Source organism: Lagopus muta, chromosome 5, assembly GCF_023343835.1.
Source record: "Lagopus muta isolate bLagMut1 chromosome 5, bLagMut1 primary, whole genome shotgun sequence".
Lineage (NCBI taxonomy): Eukaryota > Metazoa > Chordata > Aves > Galliformes > Phasianidae > Lagopus > Lagopus muta.
In genome coordinates, this window is record NC_064437.1 from 1326413 (window position 1) to 1345582 (window position 19170).

The 19170-nt window shown below is 45.3% G+C and overlaps 3 protein-coding genes across 4 annotated transcripts in view; 2 read left to right on the plus strand and 1 right to left on the minus strand.

Annotated features, from left to right (window-relative positions):
* Window positions 1-796, minus strand: part of MIER1 (MIER1 transcriptional regulator) — a 31596-nt gene extending 30800 nt beyond the window's left edge. Inside the window, exons 1-2 of the mRNA XM_048944304.1 lie at window positions 435-796; window positions 243-312 (exon numbers count right to left, since the gene is read on the minus strand). The gene's annotated coding sequence lies outside the window, so the exon portion shown is untranslated. The remainder of the gene's footprint in view (window positions 1-242; window positions 313-434) is intronic.
* An 86-nt stretch (window positions 797-882) lies between these two features.
* DNAI4 (dynein axonemal intermediate chain 4) lies at window positions 883-17385 on the plus strand. Of its 2 annotated transcripts, XM_048944290.1 has the most exons (18): window positions 883-954; window positions 1308-1440; window positions 2648-2838; window positions 4918-5027; window positions 5208-5364; window positions 6013-6152; window positions 6870-7022; window positions 7367-7558; window positions 8369-8619; window positions 9689-9775; window positions 11092-11243; window positions 11826-11983; window positions 12171-12292; window positions 12986-13084; window positions 13741-13967; window positions 14521-14674; window positions 15568-15637; window positions 16271-17385. In XM_048944290.1, the coding sequence occupies exons 1-17, from the start codon at window positions 920-922 to the stop codon at window positions 15619-15621; spliced, it is 2415 nt and encodes an 804-aa protein (XP_048800247.1). In that variant the 5' UTR covers window positions 883-919; the 3' UTR covers window positions 15622-15637; window positions 16271-17385. The 2 variants fall into 2 exon arrangements, with proteins under 2 accessions (XP_048800247.1, XP_048800246.1); XM_048944289.1 differs by having other exon boundaries at window positions 15568-17385.
* Window positions 17386-17392: 7 nt separating this feature from the next.
* On the plus strand, window positions 17393-19156 carry INSL5 (insulin like 5). Its single transcript, XM_048944313.1, has 2 exons — window positions 17393-17957; window positions 18909-19156. The coding sequence occupies exons 1-2, from the start codon at window positions 17783-17785 to the stop codon at window positions 19154-19156; spliced, it is 423 nt and encodes a 140-aa protein (XP_048800270.1). The 5' UTR covers window positions 17393-17782.
* The last annotated feature ends 14 nt before the right edge of the window (window positions 19157-19170 follow it).

Below are 19170 nucleotides of genomic sequence, written 5' to 3' on the forward strand. Positions count from 1 at the left end.
GAGGGGCCGGGCCGGGCGAGGCGGGGCAGTCGCACGCGCGCTCGGCTCGACCGTCAATCACTCCGCCAGGCCCCGCCCCCTCGGCCCGTCCCGTCAGCGCCGCACCTTCGCGGCGGCGGAGCGGTACGGCAAGGCGCCGGGTCTTATCGGTAGGCGGAACCGCTCGGTGCCGCCCACGGGGCCCAAACGGTCCGGGTGTTGCTCTGCATCGAGCAAATCGCGCTCCCGCCGGCGTTACTCACGTTGGGGCGCGGAAGGCGTCGTCCCACCGCGGTCCTGGGGAGCGGCGCCGTGCGCGACGCTGCGGTGGTCCTACGGAAAGGGAAACAAAACACAAAGCGCGTCCTAATGCTGCTGTCCCTAAAGTCATCCCCGTGCGGCTGCAGCTCTGCCCCACGGGGCCGCGCAAGGGCGCAGAGGCTGCGGGTACGAACCGGCGTCACAGCCACTGACAGAGGCGGGGACGCTGCATTCTGGCTCGACGCTTCGGGAGAGGCCCCGCGGGGCGACGCTAAGATCACCGCCGCGTGCAGCTTCGCTGACTGAAAGCCCCACAAACCCCGGCCCCGCTCCCCGCCTCAGGGGCGGAGGGAGCCGCCGCCTCCCCGGGCCGCCGAGAACCTTTGTGCTTCAGTGACAAAGCGGGGACCGGCGCTGCCGCGGCCCTGCCGGCAGGGAGGAGCCCCGGGGTGGGCAAGGGGAGGCCCGTAGGCCCAGCCCCGCCGGGCACGGAGAGAACCCCGGGGACGGGAGGGCCGCGACGCGGCTCTCTCCCCTCAGGCCGAGCGGGCGCGAGGAGAGCGGGAGAGAGGGGACCAATCGGCGGCGCCGTTCTTGGCAGCCAATCGCCGCGCCGCGTCTTTGGGGCGCGTTGCCGTGGTTACCGCGCGACGCGCTGCCCCCTCCGATCAGCGCCGCCATGCCGGGCCCGGACGGAGCGCGGCGGTTATCTGTGTGAGTGCGCGGCCGTGGAGCCCCGGAGGAGAGATCTCGGGACGGGTCTCAGCTGCTCCTCGGTTCCCGTTTGCTATTTCAGCCCCAGACTGCAGCATAACGCCTTTGACACTTTTGCTTTACCGTAGTTTCCCCCAGCCCTGTCCACCACTGAAAAAGCCTCCTTAGAAGCCAAGTGGAGACCTTCTGAAGGAGCTACATTATTCCTTTGCTGTTTCGTGTCCCTTTACTATATCATCCTGAACGATGATAGAGAAGAATTCCATTTTAAATGAAAATTAAAGAATAGGTAGTTTTTGTTCATTGTATTCGGTTGATTGTATTTTGTGATTTGAAACCACTTCTGGTTTCAGAGTGAGACAAAAATTGAGGATCACCTTTGGCAGCCGAAAGCAGGCGAGCTTCTCAGGCCACAGCCACGTCCCCACCTCCACGGGCACAGCTGTGCAGAAGGCGGCCCAGGAGCACAGACAGCACGATGTGAGGGTGAGAGGCTGCATAACACTTCCAGTGGGAGTTTTCTGTGGAGTCTAAAAGCTGTGAGGAGAGGGAAGAGGAAAGCAGTGGTGCAGCTGAACTAAAGAGCTGTGGAGAAGGAAGAAGATCCAAGAGCTCAGTTCAGACTGAAATGACGAGCGTAGAATCACAGAAATGTTTGAGTTGGAAGGTGCCTTTAAAGGCCATTTGGTCCCACTTCTCTGCCATGAATAGGGACACCCACAGCATCAGTGTCCAAAACTGATCTACAAGAATAAAAACAAAGCGGTTAGGCACACTTGTTTCTCCATGGTTTAAAAACCCACAGACTGACACAGTTTGCCTTGGTTTGCTTTTTTTTTTTTTTACTTTTTAGTAGTGGTGTTTTTCTTCTGTTTCTGTGGGGTGAGCGCCTGTCTTGAGAGCCTTCCAGAAGTTAGTGAGATAAGCCAACCATACCTTCCACTTGAGTTAAGAAAAACACAATTTTAAAGTAAGTTATTTGAAAAAAAAATTGTCTGGGCACAGTAATAATGTTCTTCTTCACAATTTAGAATGTGTTGATTTGAAGGTGAGCAATTTAAGGTAACAGTGCTCCTAATTTAAGAACTACTTGCTTTCAAATCTAAATGAGATGTTGGCTGTAGCATTTGCATCCTTTACCTGAAAAACAGAAGATTCTCATAACATTAGCTCAGAGTTCTGTTTAAAAACCATACTGAATGTCAGAGTAAAATGATATTTTGGGCAGTATCATACAAAAAAGACACATGGCTGTTTCTCTGGTTGCTTTTGCTGTCCTGTTAATTTGATACTAATTGTTATGGTCACTGAGGCACTCTTGGTAGTCATAGGACAAGTAAGTCAGGAAAGAGAACAGGGATGAACAAGAGGAAGTGTCTCAGATAGAGGGATGGTCACAGATCTTTTCAGATATGTTGCATCATTTCTGTAAAGACAGCTCCAAAGAAGACCCAAGCACAGATGAGAATCTTTTAAAGTCTGAATCCTAAAGGGAAAGTGGGGATCGACCCCTCTTTGCTCACACTGGTGGTGTATATTAGGCACCATTTGCACAACAGGGATGCCTGTTCTGTCAAGGAGGGTGAATACCTCCGTGTGCTGCCTGGATCGGGGTCTTCTTTTGGTTCAAGATGACTGCCATTTGCTTTGAGAAGACAGTGACATTGCTATTATTATTTAAATATTTCTTCAGGTTTTTGATGATGAAGGAAAGGATGTGACACCCCATCCGCTCTTCCATCCAGATCCCAAAACTGCTGCATCCAAACAAAGCAAGCTCCTGGCATTGAGCGATTCCTCAGGGGCCACAGGATCAGTTTTTCTCCCTTTTTCCATGTATCAGACATCAGAGGAGGATGGTAGTTCTGCAGCCCCACACTCAAGGTTAGTCCATTCATTGCTGTCTCTTAACTCACCTATCACAGATGCCTGTCCTGCAGCGGTCACACATCTGCTCTATCTATTCTATCTATCTATTCTATCTATGCTATCTATGCTATCTATCTATCCTAGCTATCTATCTCTATCTAAGAGATAGAATAATGATGCAATGCTAGTTCTGTGTTTCTAGAATAGACACCTGTCAAAGTCATCCTCCGAAATTTGAGGCGTAGTAACAAACAGAACAAGTGGAATTTATCATTTCTTGTGACTGAGACTGATTCTGTGCAAGAGCTACTTGCTGACATGCTAATGCATGCAGTTGAAAGCACACTGTGCCACATGCTGCTGTAATATTTCTCGCTGTGTTCAAATTCTCCTTCCTAATGCACATTCTTCTGTGTAACATTGCAGAATGGACCGTTTTTAGAGATGGCCACAGTACAAAAATGCAGACCTACACTCTATAGGTTTTGTAAGGGCTAGGGCTGCAAACACAGATTAGAACCTATTTGTAAGTACGTGACAAAGCACCATCTCAAAAACAAGGACGGTTGTGTTCCAGTTCTCTGAGCAAGAAGATAAAGCTGAGAAGGGGCATTTGCAGCTCTTCACTGTATTGCCATGGCTATTTCAAATACTTTGCTTTCCTCACACTTATCTTTTCAAAAATTGCAATTTGCCAACGTGTGTTTGGCTGTGGGCATAGAAAAATACTCTGGAAACGTAAGATCTGGTTTCACTGACAAGTTACAGAGCTGTTTACACTATTTTGCCTGTCTGTGGTACTTCTGAAGTAGCAACAACCCCGTTTCAGAGCCCTGATTTTGTCAGTTCAGATATTCAAAATATTGCTAGCATAATTACAATTATCTCTTTTAAATTAATTTAATAAGTTACCTCTGTGTACACATATGTATCTATTTCAAAACTCTTGACTTCCAGCTGCTAAACAACGTTTCATTACTTATTGGAGCCAAACCTTCAGTACAGAGGGAATAAACAAGGTTTATCTTCTGGGTGACAAATTCAGGTAATTTATGTGAAGAAAGGTAAAAACCAATTAGTTTAAAAATGAACAGCAGTGAATGCCATTGCTTTATCAGATGGTGTGCACACATTCACGTTCAGTGGAGAGGAGGCACAATGTATTTAGTCACACAGACTAAAAAGACAAGTCAAGTCAGCACTGGAAAAATCCCTCAAGTTAAACAAAAACAAGTATTATTTACTCTTTCCTTTGGCAAAGTTAATGCCATTGCAATTTCTGAGCAAAAGAGAATGCTCTTTGAAAACACTTTTTGTCATGCTCCCTATGGCAGCTTATTGTGAGAGATAATCCCAGAGACAGGGATATTGAGCAGGGGCCAATACACACAAAAATGGCTTAAAAATAGATGGTAAATTAAAAAAGACAACCTTTCTGGAGACGGGCTCTCTTTTAAGAGACAAATGAATTGATTTTACCTTAGGACTAATACAACTCTAAAAGATGTCACACCAAATGTCCCTTGTATAATTATAATTGCTCGCAGTTGGCTTTTGTGGAAATCCGCTTTAAAAACCACCCAACTCTACATCAGTCCTGAGTTTTACTTCTGGTTATTATCACAGCCATCCTCTCTGTGAACATTATCTATTTTTTTTTAACAAGCTGATCCCTTGAAATGAGTTTCTTGTGCATTTCAAAGATGTTTCAGCACACGCAAAGCCCCGAGGGATCTTAATTCCAGTGGAAACTGTGCTCTCCGTGTGCGTGGTATCACTCAGCAGGTAACCAACACGTCACATTATTACATGCAAAGAATGAACCTGAGAACTCCACAGCCTCTTTTCAGCAGCTATTTAATGCCCCAGGATATGCTGTTGGATGAATTCTTCCTCTTTAAGCCTTTTTCCATCCCTTTCATTATTTTCTTTGCAAAGCCTTCCACGACTTCTTTTACAAAGCAAGCATTCCTGTACATGCTATCACAAAGTCCTCTGTGCTTTATCCTGATAACACTGCTGTTTTCGTAGCGCTTTGCTAACTGGCATCTGGACTCTCACATACCATTTCAACTTATTTCTTTGTTATTGAAGGACATCTGAAAGCAGCAGAATTTCTAGATCTACCATGTCAATACCAGAGTCCATGCTAGATGGGATAGCAGCACCTGGCTCTCTCCAAGACACAGCTGTTAGCTCACCTGGTAAGGAACATACACTGTATAATTATAGATTTAAACTCTTCTTTGGAGCACTGAGATTTGTGCGGCACCCAGGGCCTCACAGGTTCTGGCTCCTGTTTATTATGGTACCTTCAGAGTTAATTTGCCTTCTTTTGAACTGAGAGCAGAAGTCTCACTTGTTAACCTCCTGTAACTTGTCAGATGTACAGGTGAGGCGAGAGGAGATAAAAGAACAAGTGACAGAAGAAGACTTAGACAAGAGAGTGGATATTTATCTCACAGAGACAGAAACTCTCTGGATGTTGGACTTGCCCCCTGTTGTGGTGTCTGTAGAATCAGAAGATGCTGCAAGAGTTCTGTATGTATACTTGCAATTGCATACATGCATATTGAATGCTCAGCAAACCGAACTTCTCCTGACCACAGGGACCCAACAGGAAGCTCGCAGATGGGTTTGGTGTTCTGGCTGCTCCAGTTTGCCACTCATATGTGTCTGAAGCCATACTGGGCTGTATGGGAATGGATGGCACACTGCTGGTGGATTAAGGTCTGGTATAATCCATGTCTGCTGTCAGGATATTAAAACTCAGAGAATACAATAAGCCCCACTGTTCCCACTGACCATTCCTACAGTCCTGAGTGCTGGATGAAATGGAAACCTACTAATTTCTTTTTGTCTTTTGGACGCAGCGCCCTTCACTTCTAAGTGATGAGAGTCACATATTTCCAATGAACCAAATTCCAACAAAGACCAAAATTATTTGGAGTGGGGATTTTTACTAAAGCCCCTCTCTGCTTTTCTGTTGTAGAACAGCGTCACAGGGTGAGAAGCAGCTGCTGAAAGATGATGTGCAGGATGAAACAAAATCTCCAGACACACACAAAAAACCCCTAGCAGTTAACATATGACATGGAGCGTAGTTTTCTGTTCAACTGATGGTTACATGATTTGAGAAGAATGAAAACGTTTTTCATGAAGTTAATATACACCTGTTTTCTTTTCAAGGGAGCGTAATAAGATGTATGCTGATGTTTGCAAAAACAGACCTGGTAACGATCGCTTTGTAGAGAAAACGATGCAAACCATCAATGGAGCCGCAAAGAACAAGGAAGTACAATGTGACAAAATCATCATGGAAGACAAAGGTAAGCTCTGACCATGTAGGAACTACCCAGCAAAGGATAGTAAATCAAAGCAGTCTCCCATTTACAACACAGTTCCCTTGCCAGTTGGGTTTTATGCCATTTTGTTTATGCTACCCTCTTGAAATATAAAAGGACATAGCCTCCCTTTCCTCTCCCCTAACTTTTCAGTTTCTGTTTCTATTTGCCATAATGCAAAGAAGAAAACCTTTGTTCTGACATTTAAAATCCTGAGGGAAGCAGAAAGTTGTGGAAGCCTCACAGTAAAATGCAACTTTACAAAATGTTCAAGCTCAAGGCTCTAAGACAATCATAGAGGAATATCAAGGTTGTGGATATGGGTACTGAGATTTGCCTCACTCTATATGGGAGGCCAAAGAAAACTATGGGGAATGCTATTCCAAACATTTTTGTGTTCTTTACTAGAAAAAGAGTTGAAAAGAAGACAATACATCAAAAGGGGAAGTAAAATAAATAGTAATCTGGTCTGAAAATGTATCTTCCCCTTTTGTGTGCCTTCAGCAGCAGCAGGGCTCATTCCAACCCACATTTGAAGAGCCAGTCACACACAGACAAGGTTGCTGCCTGACTCAGTTTTGAAGCCCCTCTGCCAAACACTCGGGTGTACAGCATAAAAAGTAAATCTTTGCTCAGCTGCAGATCTTGATAACAACCTACAGACACAAGGGGCTTAAATAACGTGGTGTAACTCATTCCTAGGGATTGTGGTCACTACCTGGGACTTGTACGATTCTTTTAACACATTGCAAGTAGAACCTACCTCCAAAGCAGAAGGCAGCAGAGCCCCAGCTGAGAAGAAGAGCACCTCTGGTATGACTAAAGACGAGGCTACACCTGCAGCTGCTGAGAGAGGTAACATTTTTTGGGAGGCTTACATTTTTTCTGCTTTTTCATCCTTCTAAACAGTGCATAGCATACATTTTCATAACTGATCTTCAGCAAAGACAGAAAGTGACAAAATTGGATGATACTAAGTTACTTTGGACAGTAGCAAGACATAAATTGTGTAAAGAATCCAGAAGTATCTCATGATATTGATTATTTGAACAATAAGTATTGTTTTGATAATGATGGATATTTCTATGCTTTTTTGGGGGGAGGGGAGAGAGGGAGCATGAGACACTTTATCCTTCTGAGTTTTATCTGCATAGTAGTATCACATTAAAGCCATACTATCTGATCTTATCTGTTATCAGGCAGCATAACTCCTACGACCATTTTGGAAAGTGCTGGTCTTGCCAGAGTCCACGAGGAGGAGAAATGCCACACAGAAGCTACGTTAAGATCAGAAAACTTTCAGCAGCATTTATTTTTCATGGAGAGGATTCTGATGGAGAATATTTTTCAACCCAAACTCGCAGCTTATCGACAGTTTCCTGTCCTTACCGGTTAGTTTCTTACCCCGTTTCCATCACAAGGCTTTGTAAACTATTGAGAATCAAGGAAATCTCTCTCTCATTGAAGGTCTTCACAGCTGACCTGCCATTTAAAAAACAGACACAAGAGTTTGTGAGATGTTAGCCTGCATGGAGCAGCTTTATGCTCTCTGTAACAGGCGTCCCTACAACACTTGGCAGAAGAACTGAATTCGTGAATTCTGAGCTGGCTCATTTCCCTTATTGCAGCTAACTGAGACCTACTCAAAATATCAATCAGAACCATTTCCTGGCAGCTAAGATACAGATGAAGTCAGCTATTTCTCCAAGCATTTGTTGCACTGTAATGCCTTACTGTTATTTTTAAAGTAAGCAACCTAGACAAAAAGTAAACAGAAGATTCAGCCTGTTAGGTGTGCAACAAAGTGCAGTCACTGAAGTCTGTCAGAGGCATTACCTGGGCCCAACAGCTAAGTAGTACTGCACCTTTACAGGAGTTTCAATATATGCATAAACTATCTGAAGAAACCACACTGCTTTTACTGTTTCATACCTTTCCATGGCATAGAGAGTTGTGAAAGAACTTGAAATGTCTTGAACATAACTGATATCTTCTTTGTCCCTATTGCCACCTTAGCCACTCTTTTAGTAGTAAAGTTGTCTTAATTCCTCAATTCTTCCATCTATTTTCTTTCTTTTTTTCTGTTCTTTCTTTTTTTTTTTTTTTCCTTGCTGAAAGTGCAAATTTTCTTCTGATGTGAACAACTGAAATTAACTAAATGAAGTGTTACTACTCAGATTCTACTCTACTATGCATTTTAGATCCTGTTGTTGCGTTGGGGGCTGGGAGCACATCAGCTGCCATAAAAGAAGCTGAGCAGGAAGAGCATGACAAGGAAGAGATGGATAAGGAAGAGCAGAAGGAAATGCTGAGTGACCCATCCATTCTGTCAGAGCTAAATAAAACCTCAGATGAAATGGTACCTCCCAGTTTGGAACAACTGTGGTCCTATAGATGTGATTTAACTCACCAGCACAACGTGAGCAGCATGGCTTGGAGCAAAGTAAACCTGGTGAGCTAACAAATCACTTCTAAGCTGTTTGTAAAATGTCTACATAATTTTCAATGTAAATGAACTCCTGATTTTTTTTTTATACATGTTTTTGCACACATCCCCAGTCAGGTTGGTTGTGTTTGCATCACAACACTTGCATTTCATCCTTGCATGTAACAGAATTGCTGCCTTATTCCCCAGGCTGGACAGGTTTCTGCTACAAGTGTATCACAGCAGCTTTAATTGGTCCCCCATACATCACAGGTGTTTGCCTGAACAACAGCATAAAGAGAATAAACCTTGTCTGGATGGGAAGCTGAAATTGAAACTTTTTTCCAACAGAGCTCTGTTATGGCCACAACAAAAATAACGTGCAGAAGAAAGGTAAAAAGCAGGGAATGATGAGAAACATAAATCCACTAAGATTGCTCCGAAGGAAGAAAGAGAAAATAATGACCATGTCACAAGGTTAATATAACATCTAAGGATCTGGTGTAGAGTTGGACACCCTTAGATACTGCAGTCTTAGAATTTCAAAGCAAAGAAATGCCTGCTTTTTAAGTGCTGGCTTCACCAACTGGCTGTTTCAAGTAGGAAAAAAAATAATATTTGAATGGAGCTGAAGACTGAAGTCTTGCTGCTGTTTCTTTAGTCTCCCTTATGGAAAGGAGTGAATTAGATTTATTAGACCCTATCATCAACAGCTGAAAGTTAAGTTTGAGGCTACCATTATTCTATAGCTAGCAGTGGGAAAGAGGACTGCAGTTGCTGTGACATCCTATTACAGACTGCACATTTAAAGTCATAGAATATTGTATATTCATCATTAGCAAGGGATGTTTTTAAAATGGCCATAGGGAGGTGAAAGGGTGGCAAACAACTGATAGTGACTATCAATACACTTTTTGTTCAACCAATTTCCACTTCTCTAGAAATTCTTTTCTCGTGTCAGGTTCTACTCGTGTAGAACATGAACACATTTCCAAGCCTTGTACTCAAAGCCACTGTTTGCAGGAAGCTGCCTTTTAAAAATGTATAGCTGCACATGAAGTTAAACTGTGATCTGTCTGTTCATCTGTGGTTCTAGGATCTTCTAGCTGTTGGTTATGGAGCGTTTGATTTTAAAGAACAGAAGGAAGGCTTGGCATGCTGCTGGTCCCTGAAGAACCCAATGGTAACAGAAGCCCTGATTTTGTCTTCTTTCTTCTTCTGTGCATTTTTCTGCTGTACTGTTTCTGCTTCATTCATTTCCCCCTTGAAAAAACCCACAAAGACCAAAACCAAAGAAGTGGCAAGTAAAGCTGAATTTGGGAGCCCAAACCACACCATTCTGGAAAACCATTTTGCCTGCAGTGCTCAGCCGTGTGCCTGCAGGATGGGGCTTAGCTCCTGTGCCTGTCTGTCCTCTCAGCTGACAGTGCCAACAGAGGTGCTGGAGGCCCTGCAACATGGCTGTCTGTTTGCACGACCTGCACTCATTGTATGTAGGCTACCAAACAACCAACAGATGGTTGCAGCTCTCAGGTAATACCAGTCTATTTCAGGCCAGTTAACAATGCAGCCCTCTACATCCCGTTTTCAACCCCTAGAGCCACCTACCCAAGCCTGTAAATCAGATTTATTATTATTATGGGTAGATCCAGGTGTGCAGACCTTTCTGCAAAGATTTTTGTAGTAGACTGGGAAAGACCCGGGCACAACAAATGCAAGAAAATCAATTTACTGCTTGTTTTTCTAAACCTACAAACCATTTGTTCGGTGTTTGTAAATTGTGATTACGATACATCTGTATTTTAAATTTCAGGATTATCCTTTGCAATCCATTTTCTGTTGTACAACGAAATCCTACATCAGAGCAAAGAAAAAAAAGTAAATGAAACATTTAATGTTGTCCTCAAGTGCCTACAATGAAGGAGTAAGAGCTGGTGCACACACTGAGACACGGTGCTTTGCAAACCAGCACCTCACTGTCTCCCTTCTCAGGAGCTCAGTGGCTTCAAGGGTTTCACATTACAACAGAGCAGAATTGGTTCTTTGGCAAGATGGAAAAATAACATGAAAATTGTGTTTTACGGTTTACCTAAAGCAATTAAATGGTATCTTCAGCTAAATTACTGTAATTAGCAAGGCACTTGCCTTCCAGTTGCAAGACAGAACATGATTGGAGGAACTTTCCAACATGGCACTGTACTCCTGTCACTGAATCTGAAGAGAACTTGATTTTTAGTTAGTTGGTTTGGAATGGGCTTGTGTAACTCGCTTTACAGTGCCACAATGCTGCAGAGTCCTCACTTTTCCCCCTAACTTTATCAGTTACAGCAAGAAATAATAAACTGAAGCACTCAGGACGTAGCCTCCAATTTCTGCTTAGAGGCACCCGCTCTGGCCACCAGCACTTGGGTTTCCAGCACTCCCTAGCAGTTCAGTATCCCACGTTCACAAGACAAATTAAGAAACTAACTAAAAAATGTTCTTGTGTTTCTCTGTCAGTGGCCAGAGCGTATTTTCCATTGTGAGCATGGTGTTACTGCACTGGATTTTTCTATGGCAACCCCGAACCTTTTAGCAGTTGGGATGTACAGTGGTGCCATCGTGGTCTACAACGTACAGAGTTCTGACTCCACTACAGAATTCCACAGTGGGTAAGGTTACAATGCTCTGTCATTTCCACCTCAGTCACGTCTCAGCTGCAAATATTCATTATTTCTTTTTTGCTGTGTGACTAATACAGATTGCACAAGGAGGCTGTGGATGCCCCATCCCTGCAGGCATTCGAGGCCAGGCTGGATGTGGCTCTGGGCAGCCTGGGCTGCTGGTTGGTGACCTGCACACAGCAGGGGGTTGGAACTGATGAGCGTTGTGCTCCTTTGCAACCCAGGCCATTTATGGTTCTATGATAACAGTGCTCACTAAAGGCTTGTGAATGCTCACTGATGTTGCATAATTTTTTTTTTTATTTCCAACTGTTGTCATTATTTTCTAGTTCTGGCTAGAAATTCCTTTATAAGCACTCAGAACTGAATATAAAACATGTTTGGTAAAACAAATATGTCCTATTGTAAACAGCACGCTAGGAGATGTGTACATTTCTATGTTTTTATGAAAAGCTGAATAGCATTTGTCATAACACTTATCATCCAATACGAAACAGGAAATCAGGTATTTTTCAGAAGTATTGTCTTACTTTGTTGATCCGTGGTTTCTCTCTGCATTTTTCATCCCAGGGAATGTTCAGCTAAACACACAGGTCCTGTATGGCAACTGAAGTGGGTGGAGTGGGACACAGGCACAACAGGAGGTCCCAAGAGGGAGAGATTAATCTCCATCTCAGCAGATGGCCGCATAACCCAGTGGCTCATCCAGGAGGGACTGGGTTGCATTGGTAAGCATTTCCCTGCACAGAGCTAATACCTGAAATTACAATTACTTCTTCTATTGCATGTGATGATCTTGGCACATAGTTATCATATACAAAACATTTCAGAGCTTGTTGAGAATTCCATTGAAGCATGTGATGGTGCTATGAATAACTGATACCTGTTTGACCAAAACTCTTGTTAATTGCACAGATCTGATGAAAATAAAGCGAACAAGAAGCAAGAGGAAAAACTTACCAGCTGAGAAAGAAGGGAAAAGCGAAGCTCTGATATCCCAGTGGGCAGCTGGGATGTGCTTTGATTTCCATCCAAAGGTAGGCTCACAAAGTCCATCCTGGCTGAAGTGCTATCCAGAGAAACCATGCAGCAGAGGTCAGAGTCTCCTCTGGAGCTACATTAACGTGCACCAGCCTGGATTCAATACTGCTATTTAAAGGCAACTTGGTTTTGAAACAAATTGCTTCTTAATTAGTAACAGTTTGATCCAAAAGGGACGATACGGAAACAAAGAAGCTCATCCCTGTATGTGAACAGCTATATTGTTTCAGCCACATTACTCACATTTGCTTTGGGCCAGATTCTAGGGCAGCTTTCCTCTGTGTGGGTCAAACCCGGTAGAATTCAGCTGTTGAACATCTCCTGAGTCTAGCACTCTGATGTCTCTGCCTCTCCTAATAATCCAGATGATTTCCTTTAATTGTGCACAGAGCATTTGAAAAATTCATCCATTCATCCATGTAAGTCACACAAAGGTTTTCAGGAATCACAAATTGCAGCCTCTTGTTCTGCACAGATGGACAACACATGCACTAAATCTGACCCTGGCTCTGCTGGACCCACTGCATGTCCATCTCTGCAACACACACAGGCAGCCCGAACCACAGCGTCCTGCCATCTCCACCTGAGCTCTGCAGAGTGCCCAAACTCACACAGTCCTTTACATACTTTTGTAGAAGTGAGAGGTAGGTTAATTTACCTTTACTTAGGTTATTTTACCTTTATTTCAGGACAATAATCTTTATCTGGCTGGAACAGAGGAGGGTCTTATTCACAAGTGCTCTCGTTCATGCAACAAGCAGTTCCTAAAGACATACAGAGGACATAAGGTGAGCGAAACACAGAAGAAGTAATGACATCAGAAACAGCATTGAATTAACTTCACCAGTATAATGGCTTCTTTTATTTCCTAAACAGAACTCTTGCAACAAAAGAAACCTAAACTTCTTTTCTTACATTAGGAATGAGTCCCCATAGCAAAAAGCAGCATCTACTTACAGGATTACTTTCTACATTAGAAGCTTTTTTTTTTTTTTTTAAAGTAATGTATTAAAGCTTCTAGTATAAACTGTTGTAAAGCTTTAGTTCTGGCATTATTTAAAGAGAACAACCAGTAATCTGATTGTCCTGGAAACAAGAGTTAAACAGCTTTATCTCTGAGGGGTGGGGAGGTAGCAGAACTTCGATAGCACAGCACCTCCCTTTTTTGCAAGCCTGTGCTCCATGCAGAAAGCTGTCCTTCCAGCATCAGCTCAGGAAGGGGCAGTCAGCTGAATGCTTTCTTCCTCTCCTGCCTTACCATATTGGCTGCATTCTAATTTCCTATGGGTACCCATAAAACAGTGCTGCTTTTGCTGCTGAGGTCAGAGGACAGCGAGGGGTTTCCGTGAAAGCTCAGCGAGAAGAGAGCACTGTTAAAACCCATCTCCAGGCTGTAGCTCTAGACTGACACCAAGTTCTGTTTTGTTTCTTCCCAAACACCCAGGGCCCTGTGTACAAAGTCGCTTGGAATCCATTCACCACAGACACGTTCCTGAGCTGCTCTGTGGACTGGAGCGTTATTTTGTGGCACCAGAACTCGCAGACACCCATTTTAACTTTCAGTTCCACCACTACTGTTGTTCACGACATTACGTGGTCTCCAAAATCAGCCTTCACATTTGCAGCAGCTAGTGAAAGCAGAGTAGAAATTTGGGACCTTAGCACCAGCATGTAAGTAATTGATCGTCTCAAAGAAGATTCTGAAATAGTAGATTTAAAAGCACAGAGACTAAACACTTTTGCTTAATCAGTATTGTCAGCAGATCATACAACTCCCTGTCATCTGCTTGCTTAACTATCGATACAAGTATTACATTTTCCAATGCTCATTACTCTTTGTTAACCCACAGCCTGGTACTACTGCCAGTTTGGACTGTTTATTAGTAATGACTGCGTAAAGAAAGCAGTGGAGCAGGAAGCCCACTGAGCCCCGTGGGAGCACAAAGCAATTCAGTCATATTATAAAAATACTGAAGCACACCCCCAATATCAGGCAACAGGACAGGTTTTAGGCAACCAGAATATCTGCTTAGTTCCAGCTGGGGTTTTTGTTCTGATAGAAAAACAACGCACTGCCTCACTTATTGCTTTTGGTGCCAATCTAGAGAATAAAATGCAAAATATGTGACATTTTCAAGCCCGTATTACCCCCAGACTGTAAGCAATAGTACGCTCCAGGCAGATGCAATTTTACCCGTACCATCACTCACACATGTACTTGCAGCTTGGACCCTGTGATCACTCGCTCTGCCGACCCAGAAGCCAAATTCACATCTGTACTCTTTGCTAAGAACACCGACTGCCTTCTGGTGGGAGACAGCAGAGGAGAAGTCAGTGTGTTTGAGCTGCAGGACCTGGCTGCTTCCAGCAGCATCGAGGTATGACTCCCTGGGAAGAGGCAGCGGTCCTCAAATCTGACATCTGGTACCTCTCCAAACAGGGGCTGCTGTTACAGAACTTAGTTGAAAATGTAGCTAGTAGGCATGATCGGATACAGGTAGGTGACCAGATTAAAAACTGACAGGATTTCTGCTCTTCTGTATGCCATGCTGTCAGGAACGTCAAGAACAGAAGGAACAGGTCAGTCAACTTCAAACTTCAGCTTTCAGCCGACTGCACGCTCAGAGGCTCCCCACATCTGCAGCTGGGAGGGCCGGGGTGGGAGGCACAGCCCCACACAAACGCAAGGGCAGCGAACCAGCAGGATGCCGTTCCCTGCTGGCGAGGCAGGAGCGACATGCCCTCTCCTGGCCACCAGCACCATAGCCTCAGCTCAACGGCGTGGGCAAACCCACCAGCCTTGTGGCCCTGCATTACCCTCACTGCTTCAGAAGCCACTACTAATCCTCTTGAGTTGCTCTCTGGGCAGGAGAGGAAGAAGTAAAGCTATCTCTTTCCATTTCACTGCATTTCAACTAGGTTCTCTTCCTCTCCTACCACTGCAAAACACTGTGTCAGCAACTGACTGAAATCAGCTGTGAACCCCCTGTGCCTGCTTTTACTCCCTCCAAACACTGGCAAGCATAAATCAGTGCTGATTTACACCAAAGCTCCACTGGGCCTTCCTTGCATGGTCCATTGCACAGAAAAGCAGGTTGATCCCCCCTGCAGGATCTGTCTGTGCCTGAGCTGGAGCCCCAAACGAGGTTCTGGAGCCTAATGAACTTGGTCCTTTCAGCTTTGCCTTACTGGCCTTGCACTCCCAGTTCATCAGATAGGACCTGTACTTCTTAAAATCACTTCTGAGTTTCTCTCACCTCTTGTTTTACAGGTTGATGCCTTGAGTGATGTAATCGGTCCCGCTCTATTTCCAGTAGCTAAATGACTGCACTTCTCACCTGGTAAACAGTAGGAAAGGTTTTTTTTAGCATTATTACAAACTGTTCAGTGCTTTTAATTCATTAGCTTTTAGATTTGAAACCATACTGGTTAGAGATACCTTTGAAATGCTTGAAATTTTCCCCAGGAAGTCCCCCTTGTTGGATGGTCAGCCTGTCGTACCAGTGCACAGATGAGCTCATAGAAAGGCCCCATTAAAGGCTTTTCTCCTTGGGTTACTCAAAAAAAACCCACACAAACACAACAGAAATGCCCCAAATCACCTCCTGTATTGGCTACTTCATCAGGAACCAGAATACACCCTAAGTCCATCTTAAGTCCTGGAGTATGGCTGTTTGCCATCCATTTCTCCCCTTGTGAAATTACACAGCAAACGAATGGACTTCTCATCAGGTCCTTCTTGTCTGCCCTCCCCAAAACTACAACCGAGTTTGAAAGCTGAGCTTTGATAGCATCCAGACTGCCCCAGCCAGGAAGAATTAGAGACCAGCTTTTTCAACCTGACCAATTTGAACAACGCCACAATTTAAATGGACTTCTGCAGCTTCAGAAGGCAGATCTCTGCTTCTAGAGACCTCTCCACTGAAAGACACGGGTAGGCTGAGGACATAACCTGCAGCTCTTCTATCTTACAGCCACAGAAGAGGTCCCCCATCATAGGAGCTCCGTGCAGTGCTCTGCCCTCAGCAGACACAGGCAATAGCTGCTCCTGGAAGAACTACGTGGCTAGACGTATATTTTACATGCACAGAGCATCCAGATTTTCTCATTAGCCTCACAATAAATGCCCAACGTTTAAACACATCACTGAAGTTACAGATCATTTGGGATGCATTACCACGCACTTTCCCCCTGCATTCTGTGCATTTTACAACCAACATCCACGCTTACTTTTCCAGGGTGGGCATAAAACGAATCTGTGCGTTTCAAAGAAAGACATCCATTAAGGTGAATCACACGTTAATCACTATTACAAACCTGATCAAAGCATGCTGTGTATTTTTTACCACTGGTTATGACTGTTTACCGATGCTACTGGTAAAAAATGAGCTTTCAAGGCTGTAGCACACCATAACTCGCCCTGCACATCATGTAAACTAATTAACTGTAACATTACGGGGCTGGAAAAACACTCGTGGTGCTAGGAAGTGCTAAGGATCATACATTTTGCTCTTAAATACGGAATTTCTGACCTCATAATTGCCCAATTTTCTCTTTGAGGCATTTTATTGCAGGATATTTTTTTTATCAGTTTACAGCAACAGTAGCCAACAACATCCAGGCAGGGCTGGGCCGCTCCGATAGCACAACTGATCCACTGACCTCGAGTCCCAGAGCTGCTCCACACAGGCTTTCAGATACTAATCAGTAGGAAAAGGCTGGCAGGATGCTGATCCTTAGCTGTTCTGTGCTTTCCCAGTGCCATTGCCCCTCTTTGTGTCTTTTGAGTAAGGCCCTCTGTCCATAGACAACTGCAAAGCAAATAGCTGTGGATGCAAGGTGTGGAACAGCAACAGCATCTCCATAGCTTGCTACAGCAAGCTCACTGTGCTCAAAGCCCCACGTGCTCAGCACACAATGCCCTTCTGCCCAGCTCTGCCTGCACAGCACAGGGGCTGCCTGGCCCTCAGCCTGCTCTGAAGTACGACACACAGCTGCCAGCAGCACGAGGGGATGCTCAGCAGGAGGACGAAGCAGATGGGCCCATGGAAGAAGTCAATTCCCATCTTTATTTGGGATCACAGACAGAGCAAGGCCCCACATCACATGGTGGCAACGGGCTGCAAGGGAAGCGCATGGAGATGAAACCCATTACCTACAAAACACGTCATAAACATTTTTGCAGCACGTATGCATTAAGAGCACTGATGTAAGCCCGTTTCCTATAAACATGTTATGCTACAAGTATTCCTACTGTAAAGCAGTTACACAGTCCTAAGATGTCTTTAACACCCAAACAAACCCCCGAGGCACTTCAAACATCACCACAAACACAATTGGTTCTGGCAAACATGAGCTCACCCTGCAGCGAGCTGCTGCCCAGTGGAGCGGATGGGCCACCCCTATAAACGGGAGCTCCCAGCAGCATTCCCCACCTCAGCCCCACACAGCACTCCTTCGCCTCCCTTCCAGCCCCAAAACCCAGCATGAAGAGCACGCTGCTGACCCTGGCTGCGCTCTGCCTGCTGGCTGTGCTGCACAGAGCCGAAGGGGAGGGCAATGCTGTGAAGCTCTGCGGGAGAGACTTTGTCAGAGCCATCGTCTTCACCTGTGGCGGCTCCCGGTGGAAGAGGGATCTGGCTAATTACCAGTACCTGTTTGGTAAGTACTAATTAATGCATGACCTATCACCCCGTTATCAACTAATGCACGACAGGCTCACCCCAGTGCTGTCTGTGCCTGACTGTGAGGGGGCTCAGGAGGAGCAAAGTAGCAGCAGGTGCTGAGCTGGGAGGTGCCTCCCAAGCACAGCAGCACAGCTTCACGTATGTGAATGTGTGCTCCGTGTTCCCTCACGGCTTGCTTTCTTAGCTCCACATGCTGTTTTGCTGAATGGAAAAGGTGCCATAAGTCATTGCAAGGAACCGTGAGCTAGGTCCAAGGTTATGGCAGGACAGCCCTGTGCTATGATATGGACGTGTCACACGGAAGCCTTGCTGCAGTTGGCACGTGTTCCACCTCCAGCTCGAGCAGCACACACCTCTTTCCCACTTTAATCCAGAAAATACATGAACAATTTGAGAATATTAGGATTAAGAACATAGAATGTGAGACGTGTAATCTGCAATAACCTTCCCACGCTGTTGTGTACTCAGCTATTGCGTGCACTGCTGGAGATCTGTGCTCTGATTACAATAACTAGAGAAAAGAGAAGACAGATGAGGCAGATGACAGGAGCAGGGGCTTCCCACATTTTCCGTGCAATAACGTCTGCCTGTTTAGACAATACTGTTGTAGCAACAGCTTTCAACAGAAAAACCATTGCCATCAATGCAGTGTGCTACCAGAGAGCAGGAAGCACCGCTGCTGAATGAAGCCAGATAGCCCCTGTAGCTGTATGAACTCCAGGAGTTTGTGCCCGGATATACCACCATGTATAGAATGCACATCATTAGAAGCACAAGTGAACGTCCAGCAGTTTGGGTGCTGGATTTGTTAGCATGCCCGTGTTCCAGGAAACCACCAGCTGTTCCAGTTCCATCCTCTGAGGGACGTAGAGCAGCAGCAGGCTGAGAGGCACGACTTCTAACCGTCAGCTTCTGTTCCACGCAGCAGAGAGCAGCGAGAGCTCCCTGTCCTCGTCCCAGGAGAGCGGCGGTTCCTCGGAGCCCTCCCCATTCGCAGCACAGGGGCTGGGGGCTGCGGATGAGCAGAGCCAGGAGGGCAGAGCCCAGGAGGAGCGCGACGTGAAGCGCAGCAGGAAGGTGGCCGTGCTCAAGAAGCGCGAGGTGGCCAAACTGCTCACCACGTCCTGCTGCAGCGTCGGCTGCAGTGAGAGGGACATCAGCCTGCTGTGCTAACGCAGCCGCTGCTG